General features: G+C 41.3%; 2 protein-coding genes across 11 annotated transcripts; one reads left to right on the top strand and one right to left on the bottom strand.

Moving 5' to 3' along the window:
- Positions 1 to 1,487: 1,487 nt before the first annotated feature.
- Positions 1,488 to 15,098, bottom strand: Cbx3 (chromobox 3). 3 transcript variants are annotated; one of them, XM_040737819.1, is made up of 6 exons: positions 14,720 to 15,097; positions 13,395 to 13,444; positions 9,482 to 9,624; positions 7,075 to 7,237; positions 3,557 to 3,651; positions 1,488 to 2,744 (listed from the first exon to the last, which is right to left on the bottom strand). In XM_040737819.1, exons 2-6 carry the CDS (start codon positions 13,416 to 13,418, stop codon positions 2,618 to 2,620), a joined length of 552 nt encoding a protein of 183 aa, XP_040593753.1. In that variant the 5' UTR covers positions 13,419 to 13,444; positions 14,720 to 15,097; the 3' UTR covers positions 1,488 to 2,617. The 3 variants fall into 3 exon arrangements, with proteins under 3 accessions (XP_040593753.1, XP_040593752.1, XP_040593754.1); XM_040737818.1 differs by lacking the exon at positions 14,720 to 15,097 and adding an exon at positions 14,531 to 14,666; XM_040737820.1 differs by lacking the exon at positions 13,395 to 13,444 and having other exon boundaries at positions 14,720 to 15,098.
- A 257-nt stretch (positions 15,099 to 15,355) lies between these two features.
- Hnrnpa2b1 (heterogeneous nuclear ribonucleoprotein A2/B1) lies at positions 15,356 to 24,220 on the top strand. 8 transcript variants are annotated; one of them, XR_001197468.3, is made up of 13 exons: positions 15,356 to 15,574; positions 17,985 to 18,020; positions 18,118 to 18,228; positions 18,648 to 18,794; positions 18,973 to 19,183; positions 19,293 to 19,394; positions 19,499 to 19,579; positions 20,124 to 20,186; positions 20,836 to 20,955; positions 21,175 to 21,297; positions 21,860 to 21,942; positions 23,295 to 23,367; positions 23,894 to 24,220. XR_001197468.3 is itself a non-coding variant. In XM_013125085.3 (12 exons), the coding sequence occupies exons 1-11, from the start codon at positions 15,569 to 15,571 to the stop codon at positions 21,919 to 21,921; spliced, it is 1,062 nt and encodes a 353-aa protein (XP_012980539.1). In that variant the 5' UTR covers positions 15,356 to 15,568; the 3' UTR covers positions 21,922 to 21,942; positions 23,894 to 24,220. The 8 variants fall into 8 exon arrangements, 5 of the variants coding, with proteins under 5 accessions (XP_012980539.1, XP_040593751.1, XP_021078534.1 ...); XR_001197467.3 differs by having other exon boundaries at positions 23,295 to 23,430; XR_005873865.1 differs by having other exon boundaries at positions 22,781 to 23,430.
- Positions 24,221 to 25,308: the final 1,088 nt, after the last annotated feature.

Here is a 25,308-nt window from a genome sequence, read left to right as displayed (position 1 = left end):
TATTAACAAATAAATCTTTTTAAAAAAAAATCTTCCCCTTACCGGGCGTTGATGGAGCATGCCTTTAATCCTAGCCCTTGGGAGTTTGAGGCCAGCCTGGTCTACAAGAGCTAGTTCCAGGACAGCCTCCAAAACAATACAGAGAAACCCTGCCTCGAAAAACCAAAAAAAAAAAAAAAAAAAAAAATCTTCCCTTTAGCTGGGCGTTGATGGCGCATGCCTTTAATCCCAGCACTCGGGAGACAGAGGCAGTCGAATCTGTGAGTTCAAGGCCAGCCTGGTCTACAAGAGCTAGTTCAGGACAGCCTCCAAAACAGTACAGAGAAACCCTGCCTCGAAACACCCCCCCCCAAAAAATTTCCCCTTAACCATACCATGGAAGTCGTGCTTATACATGCTATTAATCCCAGCAACAGGGAGTACACAAGTAGTAGGTATGCATACAACCCCCCCCAGTAACACCTTGATGACACAGAAAAATTAAGTAAAATGTCTTCTCGTAAGTTTTTTGGCTAAAGAACTGAGTGGTATATTTAAGACAAGTAAAACAAAACTGAGGTGTGTCAAAAAGGCGGGGGAATGACCATTAAAATCTACTCCCCTGACAAGTTTCAACAAGCACTGCTTAGTTAAGACCCTGAAAAGATGAAGAGGGATTGGAATCAATAGATGTTTCTGTGTGGGTGTTGACTAAGTATTTTTAAGTCAACCGTTGTGGGTTTCTGCCAACTCAATAAGCCAAATTGAGCCAAATAAGACCAGGTTTACTAAAGAGCAAAGCAACTCCGGGGGGGGGGCGGGGGGACGGAGGAGGACAGCAGCAGAGATTGCCAAAAGGTTTATGTGGGCATTTGTACAAAGGATTAACTGAGGGTGAAGACTCTCCCTAGAGTGGGCAGCCTTTCCAACAGTGACCCAGCGATCCAAGGCAGACTGGAGAGAGGGATCAGGAGTAAGCAACTTCCTGTTTCTCCAGAGAGCCAGAGCTGTTCCCAGCATCTACTGTAGGCAGCTCAGAATTGCCTACAATTCCAGAGGATACTAGGCCTGTCCTCCAAAAGCACTGGCACTCATGGTCCCATAGAATCTTAAGAGGTCCAAGGAAAAAGCAGTATTGTATGTCCTTGGATGCCCAATAGTACTGAATTGACTCCCTTCAGCACTAGGCTGGGATGGCTAAGCTGAGGCTTTCAGCTTCATGAAAGTAAAGGAATGTTAGCCTGTCCATTGTGCAAACAGTCAATGTTAGGACTACCCAGGCCATACTGACTGCATATAAGTACATGTGCACATAAATGTGTGGTGATATATGCCTGTGATCCCCAGAATTCATGAGGTAGAAGATTTAAGTCTCAAAAATAACAAATCAGAAGTACAGGCTGAGAGGATGCCTGTTCAAGGAGAGCTCACAGGTGTCTCAGAAACAGTAAAGGTGTTTCCACTCTCATTACATACAGAGCAAATCGGACAATGACAAAGTCATCACATAAAGGAATATAAAACTATTTATTGACCACTGTTCACCATTATTTACAATAAAGTAAATATACAGTTGGATGACATTCTGATACTACAAAGTTACTTTTCTGGCTCATTGAACCAGAACCCAAATACTGAAAAGATTGATCCTACCAGTCAGGAATGAGTCAGATAAAGGAAAAGCATGCAAGTCACTAATTTATATTACCAGATTTTGTTCATTTATGTTGGCCGGTCTGAGATTGCCAACGTCATCTCTAACTGTATTCCATATCCCAGCAAACAGATATTCCATGAATCATAACCTGTTAGTAGATTTTCAACTTTTCTACAAAGGAATGGTTCACTAGAGGAACCTTTACATGCCCACTTAGGTATTTTTGTTTGGTTTTTTTGACACAGGGATTCTAAATCAGAGATCTGCCTTCAGAGTGTTGGGATTAAAGGCATGCACAACCACACCCAGCTTAAGTCTTGTTATTAAATCATACTACAACTTTGTCTAATTCCATTTTCTGAAGGGGGAGTTAGTAACGACAAAATTTTGTAAATAAACTACTGTATGTGATAATACATAAATTCTGATATGCTTGCTGTAAAACTATCCAATAAATTACAGAATCACCTACTTATAATCTGAAAGGTTATGGTTTCAGGAAGATGTTCACAATGATGGAACCTTGTCAATACGTTTTCATCTACGGTTTTTGAGTATTAAAAAACAAGACAAAATGAAAGTTACGTGTCTTATGCAACACACGAATACAAACAAAAAACCCAGAATGTCCCAGAATGGTCCTTCTGTGTCTTAGTTAAAAATAAGTTCTGGTTCACTAACGACTGTAAGATCTCCTCAGCGTTTAAGAAAAGCCGTTCTTCAAAGCCAAGGAAATACAACATGGTATCAAATATTCTATTGTGAAAGGAAGCAACTACAGAAAGCTTTTATTTGCCCAAAGGAATCAGTGCCTTTTGAGGCAGAACAAAAACCAAAAATATCCCAGGCTACTATCAATACTTTCAAAACCAGCATATCAAACTCGATTTTCATTAGAACGCTATTTTTTTCTACACTAGTAATTCAAAACCCAAGATCCAGATTTTATATATATATAAATATATATAAAAATGCAAACAATTATTGGGCCTCATCTTCGGGACAAGAATGCCAAGTCAGCCTCTCCTCATAAAAGGCAATGACAATCTGAGGACACTTCATATTTGCCTCCTTTGCCAGAACCAAGTCTGCTTCATCTGAGTCCTTCCTGTTGAGAGAAAAAAGAGGTTAAACATTTAAAATGCATGTCATCTGAGCTCTATTTGATAAATAATTGAATAAAAATGAATGTTAGTGCTATTAGGGGGTTGCATGGTAGTGTGGTTACATTTTAATAAACTTCATTTCTCAAAAGAGGCTATACATTTGTTTCTTAACCGTCACTTGTGGCAATCCTACCTCAGTCTCTTGAGTGCTGGGGTTATAGGCTTGAACCACTATGCACAGCTAGTTACTTTTCCATTTTATCGTAGGAACTGCTTCAGAAACGTCTTTAATCCATCCCAGCACTCAGGAGGCAGGGGCAGGTCAGCCTGGACTGCAGAGTAAGCTCCAGGACAGCTAGGGCTGTTACAGGGATCCTGTCTTGACTCTCTTCTACCCTGCGAAACCCTTAGGACCAATTCTTGTATTGCCAGGCAGAACTCTGGAGTTGAGGCCAGTTTGGTCTACATGGAGAATTCCACACCAGCCAGAGCTACATAGTGAGACCCTGCTTAAGCCCTTCCCTCCCCCCAAACTCCAAAACACACACACAAAAAAAAACCTAACCAATGTATCTTTCTAACCTTTTATCTTTACTTTGAGGACCAGTAAGATGACTTAGCAGGTTAAGATGCATGGCACACAAGTCTGGCAACCTAAGTTTGAACTCATGAATCCACATCCCTGTGGAAATTGACTCCTCAAAGCTGTTCTCTAATATGTATTGTGATACACGTACTGTACTCACTATTATGCATGCACACACACAGTTAAAAAACCCAAATCACTCTAAAAACAACTGCCCTGTACACTTACCATTTCATGAGAAACATTAATTCTCCGCTGCTGTCTGTGGCACCAATTATTCGTTCAGGATCAAGACCTCTGGCAAAACCCCTTGGTTTGTCAGCCTGTTTAGAGGGTTAAGTAATAGTCTGCATAAATATTTCCATACAACAAATAAAATAAAGAATTCTTATGAAATACAACTTTATCAGAACTCTCAACAATGAGAAAGGAACAACTACAGTAAGAACCCAAGTTACAGGGTTACAAAGAGAAACAAAAACAAAAAAAAGAACCCAAGTTAGAAAAACATGCTTGGGGCTGGGATTGGTCCAGCACTTGGTAGCTGGAGGCAGGAGGATCAGGAATTAAGATAAGCTTGAGCTACTAGACCTTTGTAGCCTAGATTAGTCCTAAACTTTCAATCCTTGACTGTAGAACTACAAGCATGCAACAACACACTGAGAAAAGTATACACTCCAGAAATTAAATTTCAAATGCCAATAAAGCTAGCACTTTAGAGGTAGAGCTCAAGGCTGGCCTGGGCTAGTTAGTGAAACTTGACCAATAACCATTCCCCAATGAAAACAAAAACAAGTAAATATACAGCACAAGCCTATAATCTCAGTATTAAGGAAGATCATAAGTACACCCTGCACTACATAGCAAGACTGTGGCCTAAAATAAATACATATAAGAAACCCCCAAAGAGCTAGCGAGATGGCTCAGTGGTTAAGAGTACTTCATCTTGTGAAGAACCTCGGCTCAGTTCCCGGCACCCACTTGATGGTTCACCACCACCTCTAACTTCAGTTCTAGGGGACTTAACTTCCTTTTCTAACATCTGTGGTAGCTGTACACATGTGGTGCATATATATTTGAATATTAACATTTCTAATATAATGTTAATGCTGGGCACTGCAATGCAAACTTCTAATCCCAGCACTTGGGGGGCAGAAGTAGGCGGATCTCTGAGTTTAAGGCCAGTCTGTTCTACACAGTAAGTTCTAGGACAGTTCTGGTATGTAGAGACCCTGCCTCAAAACAAAACAAAACACACCCCAACACACACAACACAAAAACAAAACAACAAAAAACCTAGAGCAAATTAGTTACTAAGTCAATTCCAAACAACAGTAAAACTCAATGAACTCCTAGGAATTCAGTCTAAATTATTCCGCTTATTTTAAGACACATAGACACTAAAGACACACATGTGTAAAGTCTCCTATTTTGAGTTATCTGATTTGGGACTGTCTTTACATTCTATAATCACAGTAAGCCAAGACTGGTAGGATGAAGCCCTGAGATTATTCCAGCATTTAGATTCAAGCTGAACAATCAAGGGTTTAAAGGCCAGCCTGGGCTATATGAGACTGTCTTACCTTATTTTGGAGACAAAGTCTCTGACGCCTGAACTAACTTCAAAGCCTTGAAACAATTCTATTACCTCAGATGCTACAATTGTAGGTATGAATCGTCATGCCCAGACCTGTCTTTTTTTAGATACCAAAATATTCTTTCACATGTTTAAATCCCAATATGTATTATATGCATGGTTGTATGTAATTTTGCTATGTATCTGCTGACCTTGAATTTACCTCTCAAGTGTTGCAATTATAGGCGAATGCCATCATGCCCCGTTTTCAATCAGTTCTAGCCTTAAACCATCACTCTTGTTTAGTTTTTTTCTTTTGGTATTGTTTATTTTTAAAAACTGCATGTATTTTTTTCTGTGTACCTGTAAGTATGGGTGCTCTTGGAGGCTAGACAGGGTGTTGGATCTTCTGGAGCTGCAGTTACAGGCAATTCTGAGTACCCATATAGGTGGAAGGAACTCAACTTAGGAGTTTCTACTAGAGTATTTCTGTGCTTTTTAATTACTAGTATTTAAAACTGTTATCTTTGGAAAAAAAAGATAAGAAAAAAGATTTATACACTTGAGTGCATTACCTGCATGTATGACTGTGTAATGCCATGTATGTGTCTGGTGCCATGGAAGTCAGAAGTGGGTGTTGGGTGCACTGGAATTAGGAGTTACAGATTGCTGTTAGTCACCAAATGGGTCCTCTGTAAGAATAGCAAGTGTCCTTAACCATTCAGCCAGTTCTCCAGCCCTAAAACTGTCCCTGATCCCACAGGGTCTCACTATGTAGAGTAGGCTGGTCTGGGAGAGATAGGTCTGCCTCTGCTTCCTAAGTACTAGGGAAACTAAAGCCACACCCCCAGTTGGCTATTTTTCAATTGCTAAAACAACAAAAACAAATGTTGGTAATTAGAGCCTACATAACTTTGGAGTGTATTTAAGAACCAATGACATTAAAACTATTTAAGTTTCACATCAGCTTAACTAGGCTCTGGAGTCAGACTGGGTTAGAATAACAAGTGTACCTCTTTGAAGATCTGTGGGTTTGGGTAAGTTAATTATCTATGAAAAACAACCAGTCCCTGTATCAGGTTTTTGGGAGTGTATCAATATGAATTAAGCTGTTTAGAACACTGCTAGTTCAATATAGCTTAAGCATTACTACCAAAGTTCTGCTTCCCCTCCGTATACACTGTAATAATCTTGTTTTCTCATCTATACAACCAACTGGGTCACTACCTAGACTTAACAGGCTTGGTATTAAGATTAATGACCTATATGCAAAATTCTTGATACCTAGTTCAAATGACCACATTTGAAGCTTACAGTCCTTTACTAATTTAACGTGTACTGCATGCTTGGAGCTCAAGGCTAAGTCAGCATCAAGACTTTTCCTTTAATTATCACAGTAGGTCAATAAACTGAGTAAATTCAATCTGTTTTTAAAGGTAAGGATAGAGATTACCTTATTTGTGCCATGAAAGTCACTAGAACGTTTCTTTCTTAACTGGAGTTTAAAAAAGTATTCTAGGGCTTCGAGCAGTTAGAGCATTTGCTACTCTTTCAGTTCCAAGGGGTTTGATACTGGTTCCTGAGAACACCAAGAATGCATGTGGTACACGAACACACACACACAGAGGCAGGCAAAATACCATACATGTGGGGGGGGGGGGGCGGAAAAAGTATTCTAGCTTTAGCTGAGCATGGTGGTGCATGCCTTTAATTGTAGTACTCAGGAGGCAAAGGCAGGCAGATTCCTGTGACTCTGAAGCCAGGCAGAACTACACAATGACAGTCACCCTGTCTTCAAATCATCTAATCTATTCTAGTTTTAAGCAGGCACCGTGTGTGAACACCTGTAATTGCAGTGTCAGGTCAGAGGTAAGAGGATGAGTGGTTCAAAGCCATTGTCTATGATATGTGATTCTGCCTCTAACCCAACCCTCAAAAGGAATCTAACCAGAAAGGAGGAGGGATAGGGAGATGAATTAGCACAAAGTATAATGATAACTATGTATGAAAATAACATAACAAAACCCATCACTTTGGAAGCTAATTTAAAAAATAAAATATGAACTAAGTAAAAAAATCCTAGCTGGGGAAAAAAAGATTCAAAGTAATCAAAACTCAAGCCATTAACTTTTGATAAGACCCAGTCTAATGGGCAATACTTTATACTTACAGCATCTCTCTTCTTCTTCGATTTGCTATCATCAGATTCACTGTCAGATAAAGATTTCCTTTTTGTACCATCTTTTTCTTTACCAGCTTTTTGAGAATTAAGAAATGCTTCAATTAATTCTGGACAATCTAAATTTTCTTCTGGTTCCCAAGTATTATCAGCACTGTGTTCAGTTAAAGAAAACAAAAAATTGATTCAATTAAACATTGCCATTACCTGGACCTGTTCATAGCTATCTGGAGAAAAAAAAAGTTCCTATATGACAAATACTAGTAGAATAACAATACTAGAAAGAAATGCCTTTCTATTCCCTCTATTGTAAAAATTCTCGTTTCCTTTCATGGCCCTCTCCGCATCCCTAAGTGAGCAATATGGAATTTTAACCCAAAGGTAGTTGAACCTGACTCTAAGGCAATCAATACTAATATTTTTCTGCTCCATATGCAACTTACTTCATGTTACCCTGGCTGGCCTCCAAACTAATGTAATGTAATCCAGTCTTCATTCTCCTGTTCCCACCTCCCACCTCCCAAGTACTCTTTTCATACTCAGTTTATCTGGTGCTGGGGATCACAGCCAAGGCTTTGTGAATGTCAGGCAAGCACTCTACAATTGAGCTACATCCCAGCCCCTTGAGTTTGCAAAAATGATATTTTAAGGGGGAGTGGGGACAGGGTCAGGGGACAGGGGACCATAGGCTGGCTGGGATTATAGAAGAATTTTTAAAAACAGTGATTCCTAATTCCTTACTTAAGTTTGGAAATCTCCAATGATGTTTGGAAATAAAGATTCTGACATATTCTCATGTGAAATGTTTTCAACTTTTGGTGGGTTCTCAATTTTGGAAAATGATATAAAACAAGGGCTGGAGAGGAAAAAAAAAGCAAATCTAGACTGCTATATGGTTCATGAAGGTTCAAAACAAATCTTCCTCCCTTTAAAAAAAGATGGCTTCCAACTTCTAATCTTGTCCCAGCTTCCATAGTGCTGGGAGTTCACTTCTGTACCACCATGTGCAGCTCAATTTTTCCCTTAAAATTTTTTCTTTTTAAGGATGGGAAGAAATGAAATTAATTTCAGACAGGGTTCTTAAACTATCACTGGAAGAGTCATGCCCATTTAATGTACTAATTACTGCTGCTTTTATGCTGCTTATGGCCCACAAAACCTACAACAACCACATATAGATGCTTTGGTAGAAGAGAGCGCCAATTCCTGCCTCAGCACAAGGCTGAAGTAACCAGTTCCATGTGTGTTTCACAAGAGTTGTGACATGTACCAATGGATAGACTCTGGCCACAAATGTCTTTATAGTACTAAATGAAATGAGTGATTTCAGTAATATTTTGTGCTATTAACATCTGATACTCAATAACTTGGTCAGCTGATGATCTTAAGCCTGTAACATGTGCAAAGCTTAATTTTGGGAGGGCTGATGTTTCAAATTTATCATTACCTTCAGTATTGTCTTCCATATTATAAATACAATATACTGTAAATGTTAGGCTCTTGGTCATAAATATTCAAATTAGTGCAAACTTTAACACAACATTAAAGTGAAAAAACACATTGGGACAAAGATGCAAAGAGACTGGGGTTGGAGGTGGAAGAGATGAGAGGGAACGAGAATCCATTACAATATGCTCTGCATGTCCTTTGCATGACAGTTTAAAAATTATGCTTTAGTGAGCTTTAATTTTTTATGTTTGGCTTGACAGCAATAAATTAAACTCTAATATAGTAGGTTTCAACTGTTGCTAAATTTATTTTTTGTGTCCCCTGCCCCCAGCATGTATGCATGCATGTGCATTATATGTGTGCTTGGTGTGTGGAGACATCAGAAAGTGGTACTGGATACCCTGGAACTTGAGTTATGGATGATATAGGAGCTACCATGGGTGCTAGGCATTGAACAAAGTTAACCTCTTCAGACCCCCTAAGCCTTAATTAAAACTCAAACAAGATAATTCTGGAATTAAAACTGACTTCAAACAGATCTTTGGGCAAACTGGTAAAATATTTAAACTAAAAATAAAACTTAAGTCTTTTCTAAGTACAATTACAGGTACAAAGGGTGTACTTGATAAAGAGTGCTGGTCCAGCATGCATGAAAACCTGGGTTTAATCTTTAGGTTCACACAAACTAGAAGTGGTGGCTCATGCTTGTGCACTGGGGAGGTGGAACCCCAGGAAGATCAGAGTTTAAGATTATTCTTGGCCATATAGCAAGTTCAAGAGCAGCTCGGGATTCATGAGACCCTGTCTCAACAGAACAAAAAAACAAGTAAATAGATGAGGTATGATGAACACCTATACTTCAGCACTTGGTAGAAGGAATGGAGTGCAAGGCTAGTCTGTGCTACAGGAGATACCCTGGCTTAAAACAAAACCATAAGAAGTTTCTTACTCTGTGAACCCCTTCCACTTGAGGAAATACTCCACCTTCCCATTCACTACACGCCGGTCCAGTACTTTTTCTACCACAAATTCTTCAGGCTCTGCCTCTTCAACTTTTTTACTCTTTCCATTCTGTTTCTTTCCCATTTTTTGCTAAAACAAAAGAGAAATTAAGAAAATTAAAAAAAAAAAACTTGAGTACATTTTAAGGCCAAATTGTTTATTCATCTGACACAATTTTTTACTTTTTGGGAAAAACAAAAACCAACAACAAAAAGAATACCCCTTTTAAAACTTCTGTGACCCAGGGCAGGTACCTCCTAGAAAGTCAACAGACAATAAAGCAAAAGCTTTGCTCCACAGATTTATACTTATAACCCGATACCCTTCACCAGAATGACAGAATTAAAAAACAAAAACCATCTGCGAAATAACCTTATCCTTTCCCAGTTTTATTTCCAACATTCTACAAGACCATTTTTACCAGAATTGACACCCATTTTAATCTCAACAAATAACCAAAAAAGCATTAGCCATCGACAGAGAATGAAGCAAACATTAGTAGTTGTGGTCTGAATGAGAATGGTTCTACAGGCTCATGTATTTGGATGCTTGGTCCCCAGGTGATAGAACTGTTGGAGGATTGTGTGGCCTTGTTGGAAGAGGTATGTGGGGTGTGGGAGGGTATGTCATGCAGGCTTGGAGGTTTCAACAGCCAATGCTACTCCCATTTAGCTCACTCTCTTTGCCCCGTGTTTCTACATCAAACTCAATCTCTCAGCTACTGCTTCAGTGCCATCCTCCTACCAGGGTGGTCATGGACTGATCCTCTTAAGCCGTAAACCTCAATAAACTCTTCTATAAGTGGCCTTGGTGACAGTGTCTTATCACAGCAATAAAGAGCAACTAAGAATGAAGTGTGATAGTAAAAAAGAAAAGAAACAAAAAAACAAATACTCAAGGCAAGGTCACACATATAGACTAGGGTGGCCTCCAGTTCACTATGTAGCCAAGGAAGACCCTAAATTCCCAATCCTTCAGCTCCTACATCCCAAGTACTGGGTTTATAGGTGTGCACCACACACCCCACTAAATGTAGGTCATTCTAAGTGCAGCAGAGTAGACCTGTTAAAACTGCAGCTCTAAGACATCCCTTTCCCAATGACAGTATCAATTTAAAATTGTCCCAAAGATAAAACTGCAAACTGAAAAGTTTTAATCTTAATTTAGGCTCAACCATGGAGACCATAAATAAACTAAAAAGGACAAGATCCTTTTCCATAATTGCACGTCCATAATTTCCCTAACCACTCACATCTAATACTATCACTGTAATAGTCCAAAATAGTGGATTTCTTCCTTAAATGGGAAGAAAATTACTTCCTGGATTTCAACCTAGAATCTTAACTGATAGCTGATGTGGAATGAGGTAGACACGATGAGCTTACTAACAAGCACCTAGGCAGTTGAAATAGGCTGATGAGTTCACGGTCAACCTGGGTTAGAGGAAAACCATGTCTCAAAAACAACTTTTTTTTCTATCTAGAGGATGGATGTGTCTAACATTAGTGAGTGTTTTCTCAGCACATAAGCATCTTTGCTAAAGGAGTGTAACCAGGTGTTTAAAACCTTGAGATAGTTCATTACAAGCCCTTATGGAGTACCACAGTAACCCAATACAGTTCTCGACAATGGTGCTATTTACCCTTTAAAATTTTGAGACAGTAGCCCAGTTTAGCCTTTAACTTGCTGTGATCCTCCTGACTTAGCCTCTCCCAGTGCTAGCATTATAGGTATGCACAGGTGCTACTTAAAAAATTAAACCAATCAAACCAAATCAAAACGAACCCCCCAAATGCCTAGTCACTAAAACCATCTACCAAATGAAGGATCCGAGAGGGGAGCAGCACCCCAAAACCACCAAGATATTTAAATCTATTAGCATATAGGGGCATACCTATACAAACATCCTATGGAATTCACCAAATGAGCCATGCTTCTTTCCAGATAGGATTTCTCTGTGAAACAGTATTGGCTGTCCAGGAACTCAGTTTGTAGACCAGGCTGGCCTCAACTCATGGAGATCTACCTGCCTCTGCTTTCTGATTAAAGGCATCTACCACCATACTGAGCCCAATGACTCAGTCTTTTTATAACTAAGGTTTTAACCTATATTTGGTCATTTATCAAGAGTGACCAAACAGATCTAGTTGGTTCTGCAGAGTATACAGGTCAGTACAGTATGACGACAGCACAAATTAAAAATCACCATCTTGCCCCTTTTGGTGAGAAACTCAAGGATGAAACTATGCAGATCAAAAGCAAGTGTTTTTTTATAACTTAAATTAGATACGAGCTTATTTCACATATCAATTCCAGCTCCCTCTCCTCCTCCCCCGCCCCAAAAGCAAGTTTTGTTTTACTTAGGTGTTAATACCTGCCTTCATATGCTTGTGACCAATGCATTAGAATATAAGAATAGTAAATTTCAATTTTTGGTTTTTTTTTTTGGTTTTTCGAGACAGGGTTTCTCTGTGGCTTTGGAGGCTGTCCTGGAACTCTCTTGGTAGTCCAGGCTGGTCTCGAACTCACAGAGATCCGCCTGCCTCTGCCTCCCAAGTGATGGGATTAAAGGCGTGCGCTACCAACGCCCGGCAAATTTCAATTTTTATATGTATCTCTGATTCCAGACAGAGTTTGGCCATACAGTCCTAACTTAGTATTTTAGGGTCCAGGCTAATAGCCTTAAACTCACAGCAACCTGCTAGCTTTAGATTCCCAACACACTGGGATTCCGAATATACACCATCAAACCCAGTACAACCCCAAAGGGTTCTCTGTGTAACTGCCCTGGCTATCTTGGAACTCAACTCTGTAGACCAGGCTCACCTCCAACTCAGATCCACCTGCCTCTATCTCTGGAGCTCTGGAATTACAGGATTGTGCTACCACTGTCCAGCAGATCCAGTTTTAACCTTACTTTTTTTTTTTTTTTGCTGTAACTTGACAAAAACAAATGTCTATAATTTTTGTTTAACTTGCTAGAAAACCCAAGAGTACAAACATGGAGTTTGGCAACAGTCAGGAAATTCTTCAAAAGATACAGAATCGGTCTATTGTTCTTTCATTCCTAGACACAGTTTGTAATTCTTGCTCATGGCAATTCAATGCACTGTGCAGTGACTTTTCTAAAATTCTAAAATTCTGCATTTAATGAAGACTTAGTGCCTCTAAAACTTCAGCACAGATTTAATGACAATCATACCAATCAACTACGAATTTAGAGATTTCCCCGTAGCATTCTTTTCACATTAAAAATGTTAAGATGGAATAGTGGGAAGCACCTGCATGGAGATCAGGGAACAATCTTGTAGATTCTGTTCTCTCCCCTTCTTCCTTTCCTTGGGTGGAGGACTGAGCCATCTCACCAGCCCCAGACATGCATCCTTATCTCAAAATAAGAACACTCAGCTAAGACGTACTGTGTAGTCCTAAGATTAGCTTTTAAAAGATGCATTGTGGCCCTCAAGGAAAGCCAGTAAGAATATTTCAAAATTACCAACTCAGTTTCTCTTCGGACTGCTGGGAAGTACATGGCTGGATGTAGGTAGTTGGGTTTCAAACTCAAAACAATTCACCTGGCCCTGCTGAGACTAAAGTCATGCATAGCGATGTCCTGATTGACTAGTAATTCTTTTTGCTCCGAGACAGGGTTTCTCTGTGTAGCCCTGGCTGTCCTGGAACTCTCTCTACATACCAGGTTGGTCTCCAGCTCAAGAGATCCACCTGCCTCTTGCCTTTAGGGTGCTGAGATTAAAGGTGCTTCTTAGCCTATAAGAAGCACTTATAGGCTTCTTAGTTTTAATTTTCAAAGAACAAAAATTCTCTAAGATCCTTACATGTTTGGGGTTTCACAAACTTACCAATGTAGTTTTATTGGAGGCCATTTTTTTTAAATCGAAGACTTGAAGAGCTATTACAAGAAAAAAATGCATGACAGTTAAAATTTCATGACACACAAAAAACAACTACAAGTTTTGTGTGGATTTCAACCTGCACATTTTAGATAAAAACGCAGGTAAACAATTCTGAGTTTCTGTGATATTAGTGTTACATACTTGAGCATGTTAGTGCTTTAACAGAGTTAGTAGAGATAACCTTAGGAAGGACGCTGGTACCTCAGACAACTTTACTTGGCGATAATCTTGTTTGTAACAAAGTCAGTGTTTATTTTGTATAAAGGCAATATTCTGTTTCAAAATCGGGCATCATTACTTTTTATCTGTAAATTATCGTTAAAATTTTTTTCTCTAGATTTGTGCATAGTCGCAGGTGCTCCTATATAATTCCAACCTGCCTTTTTCAGAAGCCCTGGGCCCTCATCAATCACGAAAAGGAAAACACTAGGATGTCTCGGTCCTATTTCCTGGCCTTTTTTTTTCCTTTTTTTTAAAAGAGGGAAGAGTACCGCTCTCCATAGTCCAGTGTGGGCTTTCACCCAGGCAATACTCCTGCCTCCATCCTGCCAAGTACTGATAAAGCTGGAAGGGATTGCCCTCCTCCGTGCCCGCCACCCTTCCCTGCTCCACAGGCCAAGGCTGGGAGCCCGCCCCCCCCACTCGGGAGCGCGGGCCTCGTGGTCAGCGCCTCCGCGGGGAGAAACAAAGGCGACGGCAGGGGCTCAAGGGCACTGCGCCACCAGCCCACGCCTCCCCCTGCGGCGGCGGCGGCCACGTAGCGGCGAGCGCGCCCAAGCGCGGGGCCCCGGGCCTCGCGGCGGCAAAGCCGCTAACGCTCGGGCCGCGGGCCGGCGGCGCGGCTGGGGGAGGGGAAGCCCGCGCTTTGTCTGGCGTCTCCGCAGCTGTCATCGCTCTCCCACCCCTGGGCCATCTCCCCCGCGCAGCGGCGGCGGCGCCTCAGCCAGGCCCCGCCGGCCGCCCCGCAGCCCGGGGCCCACGGGGGAGCGCGGGGCCCGCAGCCTTCCCGCAAGTCCGGGAGCACAGAGCATCCTAACACCCTCCCCCGCCGCCACGCGCGACACAGAAAGCAAGCCACCGACTTCACCGCTCAGATGCTCCGGGGCTCGGATCCTGCAGAGTCTCCCGGCTGCGCGCCTCAGCTCAGCCACATCCGAGGGGAGGGGGCGCGGGCAGCTCGGCCGGGGGGGAGGGGAGGCGCCGCCCACGCCCAGGCCGCGCGGGGCCCGCCGGGAACGCGTCCTGCGGGGGGCGGCGTGCGCGCCACTCACCGTCCGCGGCGTGGCGCCTTGGGGGTCTCCTGAGGGGGGTTGGGGGGAGGCAGGCGGGACGCGCCGAGGCCTCTCTGCGTCGTCCAGCGCGCCAAAGCCGGGCTCCGCCCACCTCCTCGCCCCGGGCCCGAGGGCTGGGGAGCTCAGTGGCGGGGTTCCTTAAGCACCACTTCTCCCGGGTTGCTGCGACCGGACTACACGTCCTCTGGGGAGGGACCGGCGCCCCTTGTGGGGGGGACAGGTACGAAGACTAGTGCGGCTCGAGCACCCGCAGCGGGGATCGGCGGCGAAGGCGTCGCCGCAGGGAGCACGCCCGGGCGGCGAGGGCCTCCTCACGCCTGAGCGGCGGCTGAAGCCCCGCCCGGCAGCGTTGATTTCAAACTGCGCGACCGTTTCTCGGCTCCTTGCGCGGAGGTGGGGGCCGGACCTAATTCCGGACGTAGTAACACGTTGGGCGCGCGAGCCTTCCGCAATTCACTAAACCCGGCTGCGCAAGTGACGTAACGCGGCCTCGCTATCCGCGAAGGGGGAGGGCGCGCGCACTCGGCGCAAAGGCGGGGCTAGGCCCTTCCCGCCATTGGCGGCGGTTAGGACGTTTACGTAACGGCCTGACGTAAGCGAGGACGCGTTAGTGGGGGGAAGGTTCTAGAAAAGCGGCGGTCCCGGCTCCAGCGGCAGTAGCAGCGGCGCCGGGTCCTGTGTGCAGGTGTTCCCAGCGGCGCGGTTTCTCGAGCAGCGGCTGCTCTCCCCCCCCACAGCGTCAGGACGAGTCCCGTGCGTGTGCGTCCGCGGAGGTCTTTCTCTTCTCGCTCGGCTGCGGGAAATCGGGCTGAAGCGACTGAGTCCGCGATGGAGGTAACGGGTTTGAAATCAATGAGTTATTGGAAAGGGCACGGCGAGGCCGAAGGTGCCGCGGCGGAAGCCGGCCAGCCGCCGCCGCCGGTGCGGCCGGGCGGGCGGGAGGAGGGGGAGCGGCCGCTCGAGTGGCGGTTGGCCCCGGGGGACTTCTTGAGGGGTCGTTGGCCGAGGCCCGATTGTCCGAACGCCTTCCCCGCCCTCAGCCGCCCGGCGCCATTTCCTTCGCCGGGGTGGGGGATGGGGCCCGGCCGCGGCGAGGGGGTCTGGCCGCTCAGGGGGCGCGGGAGCGGGCCGTCGTCGTCCCCTCTCGAGGTGCTGGGGCCTGGGGGCCCCGGTGTGCTGGCGGCGGAGCGTTTCGGCGCCCCTCCGGGTCCCCGGAGCCTAGTCTGCGGGGCCTCCCTTCCCCCCCTCCCGGGAACCGGATTTGGCGTCCGCCATTTTCCCGTCTCCTGCCTCGCAGCGGTTTTTGCGTTCACCGCTTCCCAGGCCGCCTGGTTTGGCCCCCTGGCCACCGCGTAGGGGGTGATTAGTAAGTTCCCCCCGTGTGCGGCGTGTTTCCAAGCCGTCCCGAGGTGGGTTTCGAGCATTTTGAGCCTGGGCTTTGGCGTCCTGCGCGCCTCGTTGCAGGCGCCCTGCCTTCCCCTCGACGAAATGGCGCCATTGCGCGCAGGAGCCACACAGAGGCGCGGGTGGGGGTGGAGGCGCTCCTCGAGGCTGGCTGGCGCGGGCCGAGAGAGTGCGGTGCGGTCAGGGCCTCAGCCTGCGGCCGAAACCATTTTATTCTTCCTAGCTGGCTTCTGACTCCATTAATTGGGGGATTTATGAGTCTGCCACTTGTAAAGGAAGTTCAGAGCGCTCAGTTGTAGTTGCAAGGTTATCTTGGGCGGAGGGATATTAATTTTTTTATTACAGCGTATGTTTAGTTTCCCGAAGGAGCCTGTTGTTTGGAATAATGGAGATTGTGAGCATTTTAAAGGGAAGCTTGTTGCTTGAACAACAGATCTTTACACGTGATGGCCACGTTAGGGAAGTGAAATAACTTTTTCGTAGTTCCCTTTGCTGACAGCGTGGATCGGTAAACATGAACCCAGGAACCTACGCTATAGAAAAACTTTTAGTAGGGACACAATGTATTTGAACTTTGTCGTTTGCTTTTCTGATTTATGTTTACAAATCATGGTTAACATTGATAGGGGTAAGGTTTCAATTTGAAGGGGGTCTACTGGGTTATTTTCTTTGACCCTAAGTCCGTGTATAAAATAACCTTGTTTATAATCGATAGTGGACGTCGGGTAAGTTTGGAAAAACCTATGAGGTAAGTAATAAGCTTTTGCTTCTTGTTAGTGATATTAAAAATGGTATATTGTGTACTTAACAATTTGAATTTAAAGAAGCGTATGGGCATGTATGTAGAACAACCGTAGAAACTTATTTCCAGTCATGTTAAGTAATTAAAATATTTAAAATGTCGTATTTTAATCTTTAACCTATTTTGTCGTTTCGATTTCTCCAAATTTCAGAACCTGAAATAGGGCAGCAAACAATTTTTAGAGACTTATTTTTTGAAGAGAACCTTAATAGATCTGAGTTGTAATAAATTGTGGAATTTTTTATAATGAATTTTGCCTTTCCAGTTACGCAATCAAGACAGGTTCTGGATAGTATGACCTAGTATATAAGCGTCTTGGTTTTTAAGCTTCCTTTTTTTATAATTCAGTAATAACACATCAGTTAATATTTACTTCAGGCTTTTTCTACTGGAAATTTTTGAGTGATTTGTCAGAAGGCCACCAATTACTGAAAATAATTGAATAAATTTAGGGCAATGGTAACTCGATAAATGTGCTTTTTAACTTCTACAGCTTGGCTACCAGACAAGGAGTGCCTCCCAAAACCCCAATATTTAAATTAGATGGTGATGGCTTTAGGAATAAACTTTTCCAAGTTTAAGGTATTGTGTGTATCCTGTGCTTTCAACTTCATGGAGCTTAAGAGTTGCAGGATCTCCCCCCCCCATGCTAAGTCTAACACGGGGGGGGGGGCAGTTTAAGGAGAGGCCGATCTACTACTCTAAAAATGAATCCTGAAGTAAGCAATGGATATGGAAATTTTACTAGTTTTTCCAATAAAAATTTTGAGTGAAGTTCTGTGCTTGAATTGTAGGATTTAATATAGACTTTCTCAAGAATTCTTTAACACCCCTTAAATCACAGAGTTGGGTATGGTTTATCTCAGATTTTTAAGCAAGTCTATAAGTTCAGGTAATTTATGTGAATCGAAGTTAGATAAAATATTAGTGACTTTAAAACTTGCATAGTTCAGCTGAGACAATTTTTGGTGTAACACAACTAATATGCAGTTTAACATATGGTTTAAATTTGATGTAAGTTTTTTTTTTCCCCCCCAGAAAACTTTAGAAACTGTTCCTTTGGAGAGGAAAAAGGTACTCTGCCAGCAGGTCACCTCATATTTAAGAATTTTATTTCCTGCATACAAAGAGAAAATGTAAATAAAAATTGAAATGGTATTTTTCTTTACAGAGAGAAAAGGAACAGTTTCGTAAACTCTTTATTGGTGGCTTAAGCTTTGAAACTACAGAAGAAAGTTTGAGAAACTACTATGAGCAATGGGGAAAGCTCACAGACTGTGTGGTACGTTAATTGTGAAAGTCCTGGCTATAGGTTCTAATATTGTTGAGCCTGCATTAATTTTGGGTGGTGGTACACGCCTTTAATCCCAGCACTTGGGAGGTAGAGGCAGGCGGATCTCTTGAGTTTGAAACCCACATGATCTACAAGAGCTAATTCCAGGACAGCCTCAAGCCACAGAGAAATCCTGTCTGAAAAAACAAAACAAAACAAAATTTTGGGGGGGAGGGTTGAGTCTTATAGAAAACTAGTATATAAAAAGGACTTTAGGGGTAATTGAAACATTTCTCTGTGACCTGGCTGTGCTGGAGACCCGACTGGCCCTGAACTCAGTGATCGCGTGTGTTATGACACCCTGCAAAAAACTAATTGGTGTTAGTTGATGAATATGTTGAAATTAATGGTATCTTTTGGTTTTAAAGGTTATGAGAGATCCTGCAAGCAAAAGATCAAGGGGATTTGGATTTGTAACATTCTCATCCATGGCTGAGGTTGATGCTGCCATGGCTGCAAGGCCTCATTCCATTGATGGCAGGGTGGTTGAGCCAAAACGTGCTGTAGCAAGAGAGGTGAGCAAAATATGTTCAATGTTTTTCTTGAATTGTACTAGCTTTTTGTACATGACTTTCCAAAACTAACCTCTTATACTCTATTGCTTTATCTGAAGGAATTTGTCATGGTCTCAAGGTAGTTTAATTTGTATATTTGTTTTTTATGTCAGGATAACTTTCTTGCTGTCTGTTGTAGGAGTCTGGAAAACCAGGAGCCCATGTGACTGTGAAGAAACTGTTTGTTGGTGGAATTAAAGAGGATACTGAGGAACACCACCTTAGAGATTATTTTGAAGAATATGGGAAAATTGATACTATTGAAATAATTACTGATAGGCAGTCTGGGAAGAAAAGAGGCTTTGGCTTTGTTACTTTTGATGACCATGATCCTGTGGATAAAATTGTATGTAAGTGTCTAGGCATAAAAAGTGGTTTGTATATAAAATGTTGGGTTATTAACAGCTGTTAAAACTTTTAGGATTGCTTATTAAAATAATTAATAATTCATTGTTTCAGTGCAAAAATACCACACCATCAATGGCCACAATGCAGAAGTTAGAAAGGCATTGTCTAGACAAGAAATGCAGGAAGTCCAAAGTTCTAGGAGTGGACGAGGAGGTAAGAAGTTATATGTATTTTTAAATTTGTGTGCTTTATATATAGCTACATATATTTGATGGGTTGTCTTGAATGCTTGCTACTAATCAAAACATATGTCCTAGGAAACTTTGGTTTTGGGGATTCTCGTGGTGGTGGTGGCAATTTTGGACCAGGACCCGGAAGCAACTTCAGGGGAGGTTCTGGTAAGTGATTTTTTTTTTTTTTTTTTAAAGAGCATGACTTTGAAGAGGATGGTTTAATGGGATTTAGGATATCCTCAGCCGTGTGATGATAAAACATGTTGAGCATGTATGGTGCCTAGCATGCTGCTAGCCTAAAGTTGAATCCCTAGCACCTTAGTTTCAGTATGGGAACAGGAGGCAGGGGTCTAGAAGTTACAAGTCTTCCTCAGCCATTCACGCACATATATTGAATTCAATATAAGCCCTAGGCTGTTTCATAAGTCTCTGTTCACCCCAAAAACTGTAGATTTCTTTTTAGGTTTCAGTTATATGAATGTTGTGACTTAGAAGTTTTGATACTATACACTTAACTCCTTAATATTAAGGGGATAATTTTTCTACATTTGTGGGGATTTTAAAAAGTGGGTTGCATTAGTAATAAGTTGTAATTAACATACTTCCCCCCGCAATGAATAAACTGGTAAGATTTCCAACCATCCTCATTCTGAGACACTAATAGAAAACAGAAAAATAAAATAAGTGTAACTTTACTTTTTCTAAACAGATGGATATGGAAGTGGACGTGGATTTGGGGATGGCTATAATGGGTATGGAGGAGGACCTGGAGGTTAGTTTCCTTTATTTATCTTAATATACTTAATAATAGTGCATTTGGTGCTTTATTAAGTGTATCACTTTATTTTGTCTTGTCAGTACTTGGGTATAATTGTTATTTGGCTTTTTAAAATGCAGAGTTTTGTAACCAAGCAAAGCATGCCTGTAGCTAGCTAGATGGGTATTGCACGTTGTATAAAAGCTAGAATGTTGGAATCTGAGGTCTGTATGTTACAGGGGAATATAAAGAGTACTGGTGGATCCCCTTAGATAGCCTACAAATTTTTTTTCCTTGAGATGATCTCTATGTAGACCAGGTTGATACCAAATTCAGATCAGCCTGCCAGAGTTTAAATCATGCCAGTATGCTGTCTCCATGTTTCTTCCACAAACTACAGAGCATAAGAATTGCAAATATTTCCTGGTTCAAAGTATAGTATTGGTATTATAGTTTATTTTAGGTTTTTTAAATGGTGGTTTGTGACCCTGAAATGTTTGCTAAAGAATAGGTATTTATTTAACCTTTGAGTAAATAGGCTAGAATAGACTAAAATAACCATATAAAAAGTTGTGTTTTCAAAAACCAGAATTGAGTGTAATGAAGACAATTCAAATGGAATTGAAAAATTTAAGCAATTACTTAAAGGCTTATTTTACAATAGGTGGCAATTTTGGAGGTAGCCCTGGTTATGGAGGAGGAAGAGGAGGATATGGTGGTGGAGGACCTGGATATGGCAACCAGGGTGGGGGCTACGGAGGTGGTTATGACAACTATGGAGGAGGTAATAAATTCATATACAACTTTTATGTTGGAATTTGGATTAGAATTGATGAAACTTATTTTCATTGTCACCTAGATGCTTTAAATTGTAGGATTATAGATAGGTACTATATCATTTGATTTTTGTAGAAAGTTTATTGTAAAAGTTAAACCTCAATTATAGTTGTGCTTCTGTAATAGTTCAGAGGTCTGTTAGCTGATACTCTTAATTCTTTCATAGGAAATTATGGAAGTGGAAATTACAATGATTTTGGAAATTATAATCAGCAACCTTCTAACTATGGCCCAATGAAGAGTGGAAACTTTGGTGGTAGCAGGAACATGGGAGGACCATATGGTGGAGGTAATAAGACTTGAAATACCTCTAGGTAGTTGAGGTATAGAAGTTGAACAATTTTTGAGAGGTACAGGAGTTGATTTTGCTGCCCATAAAATTGTTAAAGTACATCTCAAGTGTAAAGTTAGGTGATTGGGATGGCAGGGATGATGATGTTGAGACAGGATCTATGTAGTCCAGGCTGACCTGATGCTACATAGATCCACCTGCCTCTATGTGGCAAGGGGGGAAATGGAGGCAGGAGGATAAGTTTCTCAGGGTCTTTATTGTCCTAAACACCAAACTATGTCTCAAGTACAATACCTTGCCATTTAGCTTGTTGAGGAACAGGGGTTTGTTTGTTTTGTTTTGCTTTGCTTTGTGATAAGGTCCAAATTTTAAAAGCTGCTTGTGCTTACAAATAATCTTAGAAGATGGTAGATGTTCTGTCACACCTTTCAGATGGCTTTAATCCCAGCCCTGACAAGGAGTAGGATCTCTTGAATTGAGGCAAGCTTTATGTAGAAGACCCTCTGTCATAAAACCTTGAAATTTATACAACTAAGCTTGCTTTCTTATTTCATTGTAGGAAACTATGGTCCTGGAGGAAGTGGTGGAAGTGGTGGCTATGGTGGAAGGAGCCGATACTGAGCTTCTTCCTACTTACCATGGGTAAGTAGTTTTTGAGTTTTACAGTTGTTAGTATCTTGGGAGAACTAGCTGCAGGAGTTAAAGCATTTTAGGATCATGTTATCTTTCCTTAAAGTCTGGTTAGATGGATAATTTCATAACCTATTTTTTTTTACTCTTTACTTCTGTTGAAACAGGCTTCACTGTATAAATAGGAGAGGATGAGAGCCCAGAGGTAACAGAACAGCTTCAGGTTATCGAAATAACAATGTTAAGGAAACTCTTATCTCAGTCATGCATAAATATGCAGTGATATGGCAGAAGACACCAGAGCAGATGCAGAGAGCCATTTTGTGAATGGATTGGATTATTTAATAACATTACCTTACTGTGGAGGAAGGATTGTAAAAAAATGCCTTTGAGACAGTTTCTTAGCTTTTTAATTGTTGTTTCTTTCTAGTGGTCTTTGTAAGAGTGTAGAAGCATTCCTTCTTTGATAATGTTAAATTTGTAAGTTTCAGGTGACATGTGAAACCTTTTTTAAGATTTTTCTCAAAAGTTTTGAAAAGCTATTAGCCAGGATCATGGTGTAATAAGACAACGTTTTTCCTTTAAAAATTTAAGTGCGTGTGTAGAGTTAAGAAGCTGTTGTACATTTATGATTTAATAAAATAATTCTAAAGGAAATTGTGTAATTATAGACTTTTTATTTTAAATAAGTTAAGGAGTGGGTAGTATAATTAAGGTCCATTGCAAAGCTGTTGTTGTATTTGTGTAAGATAAATGCTGGTCAGTTTTAAGTGTGTTGTCTGCAATTCATCAGGATTAAATTACCTAGTTAACTTAAGGGATATCTCTGCAAGGAGAAACACCTTTTTAGATCTTTTAGATGCTGCTTCTTCAATGCAAGGAAAGGAAATAACCCCAGCGAGGTACTCTTCAGGGACACAGGTCTAGTACAAGAGAACTCTTGACGACTAAGCTCAGCCAGTCTTAAGAAACTGTGCTGTATCTACAAAGCTTAAACTACAGTAGTTGATAAGGATGCCAACGAAAGCTGAGGGTGTAGAGCAAAGTAGTTCTAAGCTTCAGTTAAACTTCTTTAGGTAAGATCTTATTTACTTTTTCTTTCTTAATTTTCCTCCCTAAAAGATAAACTAATAAACTCTTCAATGGTCTTTTCAGTATAGTGGTTCTTATGTAGTTTAACATAGCTATATAAATTGAGTTTAACATAATAAACTCAAGATAATTTTATAAACCCTGTTTTCCAATCTGTCATTTACTTATATCATTTTGGTTGTTTTCCCTTTTTTTCCTTCTTTCTCACCCCCTCCCTTTCCATGAAGATTCAGGTGCTTAACATATCATTTTTTTCCCTGCTGGAATTTTAGCATTGATATGAACCATGGACAAGTATATTCTGCTGCCACAAAGACTGTAAAGTGCTTCATTTCAACAGCTGAGGCAAGCCAAGTGATCATTAATAAAGCTTTTCTTGCTTCCTTCAGTGGTGTTGGTAGTAAAATGGTAGGTAAAAGTTAGGCTGCAAGTTCAATAAATGAGATTTACCTATCATTCCACCCTTGTGTATTTATTCACCTGTCCTGGATCAAGCAGTTTGATTCAACTAGGCATTGTGTTTATTACTTTATGGCTCTACTTTTACATGCTTATCAGGGTGAGACTGACAGGATATTGTGCAACAACAAAAACAAAACCCTTTTGTATACCCTGTACTCTACATAGTTGGGTTAAAATGTGGTAATTTTGCCCATTGTACTACCCAAAACTGCTGTAGGTTGGCTACTGAAATTCATTTCATAAAACTGCCCTCTGCCATCTAGGCTTTATTGCCTTTCCAGAAATGTGATATTCAGGGCTTATACACATCAGTGAGTCTGCTTTAATCCTAAAACCACCACTGAAGTTATTTAGGTTCTTTGGACAAACATGATAAACTTCTTCAGATACTTTTTTTTTCCTTTGGCAGGAAGGTGTCTTGCTGCAGGTAACTAATGAAGAAGTGGTCAACCACAGAGTCTGCAAGAAATAAGAAATTCTGTACCATCTGAAAGTAGTTCTTGTTGGTGCCTTCATTTAAGAAGCACTTTAAAGATAAAAGGGAATGTTTTCTGATTAAAATCTTGATTTAGTACAGGTTCTTGATAAAATTACAAAGTGAAATGAGTACTGTTTGTAAAGAGTTAACATCAAATTAGCTAAGGATAATGTATTATGTTTTAAAATAGGATTTGTGAGTAGACAGATGAGTTATTTTGAGTACAAGTTTTATAAAATAAATACTTTTGTATCCAAATAACGTGGTGTAATGCTTACACACAAGTGTGAATCTTGTTCTATCGACACCAGTTGTCTACAAGATCGCCAACCCTTTAAATTTAAAATTAGTTGTGCACAAAACACACATTTACAGTTTTTCAAAATTACTAGACAAATAAGAAAAGCACTAATACGCATTATCTGCTGTCCCTATTAAAAAACTCCTTATGAAATCTACATCACTACAACTTATGTTGAACATTAATAGTGGCATTAATGGTTGAAACCATGGACTTGAACCAGGTAGGGTTTGATACTAATTTGTATGTGCATCAGAAATCTTGCCAAGAATGCATATTTGTTTACACTTTAATAGAAAGTGGTTAAACTCAGTGTTGTGGTTTAAACTACGGGGATAATGTCCAACGTAAGCAGTTTATTTAAACTGGTTTTGTTAATGAAGCAATGATACAGGTAAGTCAGTGGCCAGTATGTGAGCTAGTATGTCTTGTGGACTAGCACATTCATGAGCAATATCCAAACACATGGCTTCGAGCTAACAACCAGAAGTAGCTAGGATGTGATGTATGTGCTCTTGATCCCACCCCTTGGGGAAGTTGAAGTTGATAAATCTAAGGGTTCATCTCCCTCCATACCCTAAAAACTTTGACTTAAGAGATTGCTTTATTAAAAAGTTGGGACCTCAAAATTTATACTATGCAAATATAAGGAAAACATTGCTAAAGCAGTAAAAGGCAATGCCATAAAACAAAAGTAATGCATGGTGGTGGCTTGTGGAAGGTATGGGACTAACAATGTATTTACCGTGTGTGAGGTTTCTTAAAAAAATGACTAGTGTGAAAGTATTGGGAGTGTTGACATGATTAAAAAGTGTCTACTCTTTGCAATCATGAGTGTTGTGCATATGACTTTTGGATACTGTGGAGCTGGAGTTGCCTGTTGTAGCTGTTCCTCCAGGAGCTGAACTTGGGACTTGGAACACCTTGATAGCTAAGATTTTAAATCCTGTGGACTGTTTGAGGGCAACCTAAACCAGTCAGTTCAGCATTCTGGCCACCAAAGGTCCTTTTGCTCTAGAAAAAGGCATTTATTCACCCACAACCC

Source organism: Mesocricetus auratus, unplaced genomic scaffold (genome assembly GCF_017639785.1).
Source record: "Mesocricetus auratus isolate SY011 unplaced genomic scaffold, BCM_Maur_2.0 Super-Scaffold_100676, whole genome shotgun sequence".
Lineage (NCBI taxonomy): Eukaryota > Metazoa > Chordata > Mammalia > Rodentia > Cricetidae > Mesocricetus > Mesocricetus auratus.
The sequence above is the reverse complement of the archived record's forward strand: the minus strand, read 5'-3'. Positions and strand labels throughout refer to the sequence as shown.

Coding starts and splice junctions, on each gene's coding strand:
- Cbx3 (XM_040737819.1), bottom strand. CDS start 13,418: ATGGCCTCCAATAAAACTACATTG. Junction 9,625..13,394: donor CCTCCAATAAAACTACATTG/GTAAGTTTGTGA, acceptor CTTTTGTTTTAG/CAAAAAATGGGAAAGAAACA. Junction 7,238..9,481: donor AAGTGGAAGGGGTTCACAGA/GTAAGAAACTTC, acceptor AACTGAACACAG/TGCTGATAATACTTGGGAAC.
- Hnrnpa2b1 (XM_013125085.3), top strand. Junction 18,795..18,972: donor AACGTGCTGTAGCAAGAGAG/GTGAGCAAAATA, acceptor TGTCTGTTGTAG/GAGTCTGGAAAACCAGGAGC. Junction 21,298..21,859: donor GGGAGGACCATATGGTGGAG/GTAATAAGACTT, acceptor ATTTCATTGTAG/GAAACTATGGTCCTGGAGGA.